At 47.4% G+C, this 10543-nt stretch overlaps 1 protein-coding gene across 1 annotated transcript in view; it reads right to left on the bottom strand.

Annotated features, from left to right (window-relative positions):
• Clasp1 (cytoplasmic linker associated protein 1) overlaps nucleotides 1-10543 on the bottom strand; it is a 236065-nt gene that overhangs the window by 46174 nt on the left and 179348 nt on the right. Inside the window, 2 exon segments of the mRNA XM_052736724.1 lie at nucleotides 7534-7677; nucleotides 8685-8763. Of these exon segments, the coding sequence (XP_052592684.1) occupies nucleotides 7534-7677; nucleotides 8685-8763 (223 nt within the window).

The following is a 10543-nucleotide window of genomic DNA, read 5'->3' as shown; positions in this document are numbered from 1 at the left end:
ATTAAACCTTGACAAATGTTCAGTGTTGATACTCAGTTGCAAAAACCTCCGATGTAGAGAGAGGGAGGACACAGAGTTTTCTCATTTACTGAGAACAGTGAATGTGCTTTTACGAAACAACTGAAGACAGGTATTGTGAGATTTTCAGTGTGTGTGTGTGTGTGTGTCTGTGTGTGATGTGAAGGCCAGAGGACTACCTCCAGGTTTTTCAGGTGCTGTCCACCCGTTTTTCAGACAGGGTCACTCAGTGGACTGAGTCTGCCGAGCAGGCTAGGCTGGCTGGCTAGAGGTCCCCAGGGATCTCCTTGTCTCACCTCCTCTGCATGGCAGCAAACATCTTCATCCAGTGAGCAATCTAACCGGGCCCTTGCTCAGGGGAAGGTGCCTCCCTGAGCCCTGGAGAGTTATGATTTGTCTTTCTCCCCTTGCTATTGTATTGAGTATGGTATTGAGCTACCCTTGGAAACCATTTCACTGAGAAGGTGGTAAACACAGGCACACACAGTCACATATCATCACATTAATGGTAATTCTCAGTGGCCTCACAAGGGTAACCGGTATGGACAATGCAAGGCAAAGGAGGGTGTGCTTAGAGTTAGTACATGGACTCAATCTACCTGTTTACAACCTTCTTCCAAGTGTCCTTCTCCAGGCCCAGAGCAGATAGGAACTGACCTAGTAGGGCCATCCTCCCCTGCTCGACTATGCTGATGCTGATGCTGATGCTGCCGCTGATGCTGATGCTGATGCTGCCGCTGAGACTGGCGAGCAGGAGAGGGCCAGGCGCATTAGGAAGCGGGAGAGGTCAGCCAAGGCTGTTTGCTGGCTCAGAGAGAGTGAAGCTTCATCAGGGCTGAGGGCCCTGAGCCAGAAGTCAGGGACAGTGAGACCTCCGCACCCAGAGGTTTGCTGGGTTCCTTATTTAACCATAATCCTCCCTGTGGGGAGGAGAATTCTTGCTTCCTGTGGCCATCAGAGGTCAAAGTGAGACTTGAGAGGGAGTCAGAGTCATGGTTAAGTTGAGAGTCAACTCGTACTTTTTAGATTAGGTTATGTTGCCTCTGTATTTACTCTCTCTCTCTCTCTCTCTCTTAAAATTTAATTTATTTATTTGGGTGTGTAGTGGGGGTGTGCACATGCACTACAGCATGCATACGGGGACCAGCAGACAACTTGCAAGAGTCAGTTCTCTACTTCCTCAAAGTCAGGTCATCAGCATTGGTGGCAAGAACCTTTACCCTCTGGGCCATCTTGCTCATAAGTCACTTAGGAATTTCACCATTCAAAGACCATTTACATACTTTTCCTGATGCAGCCAATGGCATTTCTATACTTCCTAGGTTTCTTTGCCATGTCTTCATCTCTCACATTTCTCAAAATATCTGGCAGTCAAGGAATCACCAAGCAACTGTGAAAGGTCCCTGCTAGCCTGCTGACAAGTGACACATGTGTGCATAAAAAGAATCGTATAAAATAAGCAGACATTTGGCATTTAGAATCCTACCATAGGAACATGCAATGAAATACTCTGGCTGGGCATACAGGTGTACGCCTGGAACCCCAGCCCTGAGAAAGCCGAGGCAGGAGACCACAAATCCCAGGCCAGCTTGAGCTTCACGAAACCCTGTCTCAAAAAACCCAAGGGCCGGAGGTGCAGCAGAGTGGCAGAGGGCCTGTCTCGCATTCCAAGGCCCCAGGTTTGAGCTCCAGCACCATAGATGCACATGCGCACACACACAGGAAAGAAACTAACAAATACATTTTATGGGAAAAATTCTATTGCCTTTAACTAGATGGCCTTTCATAGATTACATGACTTCCTAAGTGCTGGAAAGAGCCTAGTCTCCGATCTGTTTTCTAAACAGCAGCAGCAAATCCTGGACAACCCTTATACACAGTAGATGAGGCTACAGGATCTGTTTCTTACTGTAACCAAGCCTGCCCTAGATGCCCCCCGCAAGTATTGTCAGCCCCTGCAGACAACAAATAAGAACTCAGGAGAGGAAATGACTTGCTCAGCTGCACAGGCAGAAGCCAAAAGGAGGCCAGACAGCAAACCTGTTTTTATGACAACATACTCCACTCCCTTCCACCAAGCAGAGCACTGGGAAAGGTGTAGTGACCTCTAAAGTCTGGCTCGCACACTTCCACAAAGAAAAGGTTCATGTTCGAGTAGCCAGTCCAGGTAAGCTGCCAGCTGTCACCGGGAGCCTTCCACCAGGCACAGTCTGGTAGGCAATACCCTTTGGATGCTGTGAGTTTGGTTTTGGTTTTCAAAAATGTCTTAACTATTAAAACACCCTTCTCTTGCCATGTGAAACATCCCTAAAAATGGAGCTAAGAAAGGAACAAAAGGAGTATTAAGAAGGTTGGAAGTCAATGAATCTGAACTCCACCAGCCTGCATCAGTTTAAAGTGTTTCAAAAGCGCCATGGGTGTGGCTCAGTTGGAAGAGTGCTTGCCCAGCATGCATGAGGCCCTGGGTTTTATCCCCAGAGCTACATACGCCAGGTGTGAGCCTCAGAAGTACATAAACTGTGGGCAGTGGCATAGGTCTGTAATCTCAGAACTGGTGGATCAGAAGTTCAAGGTCATGGGGACAAATGGGTATGGGTGTGTGTGTGTGTGTGTGTGTGTGTGTGTGTTAAGAGCACACAGTGTTCTGGTAGAGGATCCAAGAAAGTTTGTTCCTAGCACCCATGTCAGCAGCTCAAAACTATCCGTAACTCCAGTTCCAGAGGATGACGGCTTCTTCTAGACTCCAAGGGCACCTGTACTCACACATGCTAATACTCGAATTCAGACACACAGATACACATAATTTAAAAAAATAATGAAAGGGCTAGAGAGATGGCTCAGTGATTAAGAGCACTTGTTCCTCTTATAGAGGGCCTGAGCTTGGTTTCCAGCATCCATAGTGGCTCCCACCTCCAGAACTCCAGTTGTAGGGATAGATTGCCCTCTTCTGACATTGGCAGGCACCAGGCACAGACATGAAGGCAAAACACCCATACACATGAAAAATAGAATAAAACTCCTAAAGTCTTTTTAAAAAGTAGTTGAAAGTCATCCTCAGCCACATACATAGTGAGCTTGACACAATGACACCCTGTTTCAATAAAATAAAATAAAATATAAATTAAAATGAAAATTAAATAAACTAAAAATTAAAAAAGCTTCAAAAGGACTTTCACAGGCTGGGGAGGAGGGCCAGTCGGCAATGCTTACCAGGCAAGCATGAGCAGCTGAGTTCCGACTCCCAGCATCCATGTAAAAGCTGTTTGCGGCTACGTGCCTGTGACCCCAACACTAAGGAGGCAGGGCACAGGTCTGGCTAGAATAGGGGCTCACTGGCCAGCCAGTCTAGCCCAAATAGTGAGCTGCAGGGCACAGATCATATCACAATTTGTCCATCTTTTGTGAAGGCACTATATCTGTCCAGAAAATGCTTCAAATACGCCTCCTGTTCTGGGCGAGCAGTGCTGTTCTCAGCAGCAACTGCGTTCCCAAGTGTCAGTGGACAGTGCTCAAACAGGGCACTCCAGTAAAAGTGACTCTATGCCTGGGAAGCGGTAAGCTCCGGGGACCTAAAAGGAATCATCTGGAGGCCAAAGACCATGTGTTGGAATACCGTGTCTCAATGCATCTATTTGGTCAGCCTTGTGCACTCAGAGCCACAACACCCTGGATGATTAAAAAAGGAGCAGAGTGTGTCTGAAATGTAGAGTGCACCTACTTAAGTAGATGAACTGCACCACAATTTGCAGAGAGGCCAAAGTAAGGAAGTAAATAAATGTATAATTATTTTTTTAGAAATCTCTAGGGCTAGGGATATAGTTCATTTGGTAAAGTGCCTGCACACAAGTATGAGGCTCTGAGATCAAAGTCCCGGAACTCATAAAAAGGCCCGGGTATGGAATCAGTGAGACGACTCAGTGGGAAAAAGCATGACGTCAAGATTGATGACCTGAATTTGGCGCCCAGGACTCCGTGGTGAAAAAGAACCGATTCTCACACGTGTGTGGTGGCATGGACCCTTTCACACAGGTGATAAATAATAATAGCAACCACTCCCAGGCATGGAGATACATGACTATTGCTGTGTTGTCTTTGTATTTTGTGTTAAAGATTTTTTATTCATTTATGAGTGTATGTCTGTGTGAGAGTCTGCCATGTGTGTGCAGATGCCCACGGAAGCCCAGAGGGTGACAGATTCCCTGGAGCTGGAGTTAGGGGCGGCTGTGAGCTGCCTGGCGTGGTGCTAGGGTGGAACTTGCATCCTCAAAAGCTGTAAGCACCCGTAACCACAGAGCTCTCTCCAGCCAGGCATTAAGAAGGCAGAGAGGGAAGGTTCCCTGGGACTCACTGGCCAGACAGCCTAGCCTACTGGGAGATCTTCCGGCCAGTGAGAGACTATCTCAAAAAAACATAGAACCCCAGGGAACAACACCTGAGGTTAACTTCTGGCCCACACGCATACACACAAATCTCCCTTCTTAGAGCTAAGGAATTACTATATAACGATGCAAGGTTTCTGCCAAGCCATTGAAAGAGCTTTGGAAGCACAATGCAAGGCTGGCCCCAAGTACAGGCCCCATGAAATCCCCCTCCGGCGAGTGGGATCTGAGAGGATGATGGATATGCCTCTCATCATCATCATACGGAGGAAGGGATGTGCAGATATAGTTAAGGTCTCTAGATGGTTAACTATGAGACAAAGGGAAAAGTAACCTGAGTGGGCATGACCCAATTAGGTGAGCCATGAAAAGAGGTCAAGAGACTCAGAGGCAGAAAAATCCTCCGGCTGGCAGAGGAGACCTTCGGGAGGGGAGGCCTGATGGGAAGCCTTTGGTTATCAGGGGCATGCTCCAGACTGCATATTAAGACTTTATTTTTCCTCTCTGCTCCCTGCTGTTTCTGTAGGCTCTTCGTATCTGCATCCCTATCAAAAGGGCACTCAACAGAAGTGGGGAAAACACCAACATCATGCCCTGAAGTCCCAGCTGCTAGGCCTCTTTCATAAACAGCATTTGATGTGTATCTCACCATTTTGTCTTGACAAAATGTAACACATCTTTACACTTGGAGTTGGGAAGCTAGCGACTCTAAGGCTTTTGTTACATTCAGTGACATCTGTTAATGACTTCTGAGTCAAACAAAACCACTGAACCACCTACTACTGCATCTTCTAAATCCCAAAGTGGCTCACTGGTTACACTTCACCAATGGACTTTCTTCTGATAAATGCTTAGAGGTTTTAAAAAAGGATGGTGAATTAAAATATTCTTTATCAAAGGGGCTACAGGACAGCAGATGGCAGAGATGCTCTGGCCTTGGCGCCAGATGAGCAACTGGGAAATCTATGTATCACTTGCCCCCCTTTCTGCTCAGGGTCACTTCCTCAGTTTTTCCTGTAACTCGCTATGACACATGCTTATTGTCATTAGAAACTGGGTCCTGAGAAGTCCCTTGCTAGCTCCCAGCAGTGGAGTCCCACTCTTGGGGCACCTGTGCTACGCATGACCTCCCATTCCCAGAGGTGAGCAGAAGCATCAAACTAGAAGCTTGGCCAGTTCACACCTGCTGTTGCCACTGGCTGCTGAGCTTCCAGGCTGCGGATAAAGGACAGCAGATAACCAAGAACACTGCTCACTAACTCGGAACTCCAATTTACCAGTACCTGGGCTTCATCAGTCAATCTAAACTCCTTAGTCTGAGGCTGAGAGAAATCATCTCCATCCTTTGCTCAGAACAGAAGAAGCTGGCCACAGCCTAGGAATCACTTGCCTGTGGTGGTCTGAACAAAAATGGTCCCATGTAGCCATAGGGAGTGGTGCTATGAGGAGGTGTGGCCTTGGTGGAGTAGGTGTGGCCTTGGTGGAGTAGGTGTGGCCTTGGTGGAGTAGGTGTGGCCTTGGTGGAGTAGGTGTGGCCTTGGTGGAGGAAATGTGTCATTGGAGGTGGGCTATGAGGTTTCAGAAGCTCAACCCAAGCCCAGTGTCTCTTTGTCTTCCTGCTGCCTGCCAATCTAGATGTAGGACTCTCAGTCCCTTGAGCACCATGTCTGCCTGCATGCCACCATGCCTCTCACCATGATGATAATAGACTAAACCTCTGAAACTGTAAGCCAGTCCCAAATAAACGTTTTCTTTCTAAGAGCTGCTGTGGTCATGGTGTCTCTTCACAGCAACAGAACACTAAGGCAGTGCCTTTCAGGAAGTGTCTGAACACCACCCTGGAGAAGTGACAGCAGCTGGAGTCCCCAGGGAAGACTTGGGGCCTTCTGGCATTGGTGAAGTACCTGACGTCCAACCAGATGTGATCTTCAGGCTGTGAGGAGGAGAAGAGGCCTGGATGGCAGAGGGACGAGCCCTGTTGGGGAGCTGTTGAGGTGAGCACACACTAGCCTAGTTGTTTACAGGGGTTCTGGGGACTGTCCCCATGCTTTTGAGGCAAGCACTCCACTGAATGACGCATCTCTCCAGCTCACAAAGCTTTTAGATAAAGCAAAAGGCCACAACAGCCACGTGGCATGTGTGACGCCCAAGCAGAGGCTGGAATAGTGGCAGGAGAATGGGACAGCTACAGCAACCCAGTGTGACTCACTGCAGCTTGTGGGGCGAGGAAATGCTCGCACGTATCTGTGAATACCGTTTCTGTGAAGCAGAGGACTGCCGAGTAAGCAATGGCAGCCTGTGTTCCACTGCTGCCTGCCTCCCATACGGCGTTTTGGAAGAAAGTAGGAAATAGTTCCTGTGAGCCAGTAAAGCAATGAAATAACAGCTTGGTGTTAGGTGTCTAAAAGAATCAGAATACTGAGGCTGGGGAGACGGCTCAATCAGTAAAGTGCCTGCTATACAAGCATGAGACCTGAGTGCAGATCACCAGCACCTCGGGAAAAGCATGGTGGTCTATGTGAATAGGCAGGACGATCCCTGAAGCTCACTGGTCGGCCACTGTAGTTGAACTGATTGAAAATTAAGGTGGCAAGAGACAGAGGAAGATACCTGAGGTTAACCTCTGGCCACATACAATGCACAACACATGTGCATGGGTGGGCAGGCAGACAGGCAGACAGACAGACAGACAGACGGACACAGACAAAGACACACACACACACACACACACATACACAAATCTGAATTCTACCTGAATCCCATTCTACTTCCCAAGTTAAAGAGGGCACACTCCACTTCCCAAGTTAAAGAGGGCACACTCCAGGTTGGCATATAAACAGAACTGATTTGGCTCTTTTAGTGTCTTTCAAATGTTTCACCTACATTTCACTCCCAGATACCTTTGCAGCCAGTGAGCCCCAGATCTGCCAGTCCGTCATCGGAGTACATTGCTAGCAGACACAGAACTACTAGTGCTTTGTTATCACAAAGACTAGAGATGGGCAGAGCAGGACAGGGAAGCAGTAACAGCACAGCTTTGGTGGCACGGGTGTGTGGGGCAGTGTGCACATTTCCAGGGAATGTCTGCGCATGCCTAGGAAGCATCTGCAGTCTTGCTTCAGCTCTGTGAACATACCTTTCTCACGTCTGAACTCTTTGGTTCTGTAGTCCACGTTATGATTCTAGAAACAGCAAGCCTTGTTTCGCTGGAGTTTACAAAATCTGTGGGGTCCATCTGCCTGGCCAGAGACTCGATGTATTTCAGGATTGCGACTTTGACCTGGGAGAACAGTGATTATAAATGTCAAGTACATGTCACAAACTGAATACAAGTCGTAGCTGGTGGTTAGCAGAGTAGTGAACACCAGGAAGGAAAAACTTGCCCTCCGCCCCATGCTAAGTTTCTGCATGGAGTGGCAGCCTACTTCACACCCACACACCTAGAGTTTTTTTTTAAGATTTATGTATTTGTATTTTATGTGCATTGGTATTTTGCCTGCATATATGTCTGTGTGAGGGTGCCAGATTCTCTGGAACTGGAGCTACACACAGCTGGGAGCCGCCATGTGGGTGCTGGGAATTGAACTCAGGTCCTCTGGGAGCACAGCCAGTGCTCTTAACCACTGAGCCATCTCTCCAGCCCCATTCCTAGATTCTTAAAGACAGTATTTCTCCCACTGGCCAGGAGACCAAGTTTAGCTCTTAAGCCAGTTCTGTGAAGCATTCTGGGTCAGGTCCTGGGAGGCAATTCCCACCCCCAGCTCATACCCAGATAGTTTCTCCATTGTTTTTTGATCTCAGGAACAAGGGACTATTATTTATGAGACCCATCCTAGAGCCTCAGGAAAAGTCAATGGCCAAGGAACAGACTGCATCTGACCACACACACCCTTCCTTTGTATAGTAACATAACTGAGCGACCTTGTCATTACAGGTGTGGCTTTCTACATGTCTTAGAGAGTGTTCTATTGAAAGTATTCTAACACTGCACCGATCTCAGCACATGAGAACGCTTTCCTTTCCTAGTTACAGCAGCAACTGGGAAGAGGCTAATGCACAATTGTCGGTGAGGACACTGTTGGCGGGAATGTAATATGGCACAATTGTTTGGGCAGATCCTGAGAGTTAAGCATCTGCCTGGGCAAGGAACTAGCCGTTTGGGACCAAGAGAAAGGAGAGCATGTCCACAGACAGCTGACAGAGGTGCTCCCAGTTATGCAGAATCTGACACATCACGAGCCACACAGGGGAAAGTGAATGTGAAAAGCAACATGAAGAGCCGCTGACCTTGAGGTTCGGAGTTTGCGTCTGATCCACAATAAATCTCATCAAAATGTTAAATTGTTGATCAAATGGGAAAGAGTCCCTAGGACAAAAACAAGTTCTTATTGTTAAAGAAATTTATTATAGAAAAGAACAGAAAACTACACAAAGTACCATGCTGATATATTCAAAAGTACATTTACATTTTTATAGATGGCGCTTTTCATTTTATATAAATACTAAATTAATATTTGCATAGAGAAAACTCAGGGAAAGGAACATAGGTCACTCTGAGAGCTACTTTCACTTTAAAACTGATGACTAGAAAAAAATGTCGGGAAGCAGGCAGCCTCCTGCCTCCTGCCTCCTCCCCTCCTTTCTGAACATTGCTTACTGAAGGGCTGCTGACCCTAGATCCCATTTTCCATCTGCACTAGGCTGCTGACCCTGACTCTGCCGAGGCTAAGTAGATGTCTTTCTAGTTCTGTATGTGCAGGTGACCCTCCTGCAGTCACCACAGAAGAATGCCCATGTCACGCACAGTGCTGGGAAATTCTCTGCACAGCTATGGCTCACAGAGATGCCTCGTGTCCCAGCAGCCCCTTCTCCAGCCTCAAGCCTGTGACGAAGCCAGTGTCTCACAGTCACTGCACATGTCTGACCCAATCAAGCGATCCTGGGGGCTTCTGGCTAGGGGACATCAATCCTTGCATCCTTACAGGGTGGCAATCACTACTGCCAGATTCAAACTGCATAATGGAGCCACTCGAATGTAAGTTCTTGTCCTCATCACAGGGAAGATAAGGCAGCTGAGTACCTGGGGCCGAGTGATAAGACTGTTTTCTTTGGCCTCTTTTAAAAGCCTTCCTACCGAGGGATGGGAAAGTGACTAAGAATGCAGGTCTGAACCTCTAATACAGGAAGAAATGCTATCAAGTATTCCAAGACTGAAGTGGAAATTGAAGAACATAAAGAAACTATAGTTTTATAAAGGAGAACACACTATGAACCAGTGTTTTCATAATAATTACTAATAAAAAGTACACTAAATGGCAGAGCACCTGCCTACCATGTGCAAAGCCTTGGGCTCCCCTTGCCCTGGAGAGTGATAAACTAGCCCCAGAGCAACCTTATTTCCACATCTGTTTATATGCTGGAAGCTACAGTGGTGACTTCTGGGGGATCAAGTACACTTTAGTGTCGCTATTCAAGTCGTCAATAAGCCACAGATGACAGCCTTTCCGGCTTCTGCATCCAGCAGGTGGAGACATGTGGGTATGTTTCGGCAGGAAATGTGCCTGTTTTAGCATAGCTCGAGGCAAGGAAGCCAGGGCAGGTTAGGGAAGTGGAGCAAGCTGCTCCTGGTGAATGATCACCAAGACGATTCACAGTGTCCTCCGGGAGTTTCTGCATCTACCTGACCTCTCCTACAGGAACAGCTCTACATCTCAGTTGAGAACAGATGCCTTAGACACACACCAAATTTACTTAAGTTTTCTCTGGTTTTGCTTGTACATGTGTGTGCCTGTGATGCTGCTGAGGATCGGCCTTGATTACTCAGTTTACTGAGACTGGATCTCTTACTTAAACTCAGAGCTCACCAATTCTGGCCAGTTTAGCTAGCTTGCCCTGGAGATCTCCTACCTGAGCTCTCCAAAATCTGAGATTACAGGCATCTACCATGCTGGCTTGGCTTGTACACGGATTCTGGCAATCTCTTTGATCCTCATGTTTGTGGGGCAAGTGCTGAGCCATCTCCCCAGCCTAAAATTAGGACTCTTACAAGAAAAGGGGTCAAGGAAAAGTAACTAACAAAAGCTTACAACTCTATTTTCTTCTCATTGTGTATGTGTGTGAATGTGAAGGATACTGGGATGGGAAAG

Source organism: Peromyscus californicus, unplaced genomic scaffold (assembly GCF_007827085.1).
Source record: "Peromyscus californicus insignis strain IS unplaced genomic scaffold, ASM782708v3 Scaffold_14__1_contigs__length_90479793_seg_2, whole genome shotgun sequence".
Lineage (NCBI taxonomy): Eukaryota > Metazoa > Chordata > Mammalia > Rodentia > Cricetidae > Peromyscus > Peromyscus californicus.
The sequence above is the reverse complement of the archived record's forward strand: the minus strand, read 5'-3'. Positions and strand labels throughout refer to the sequence as shown.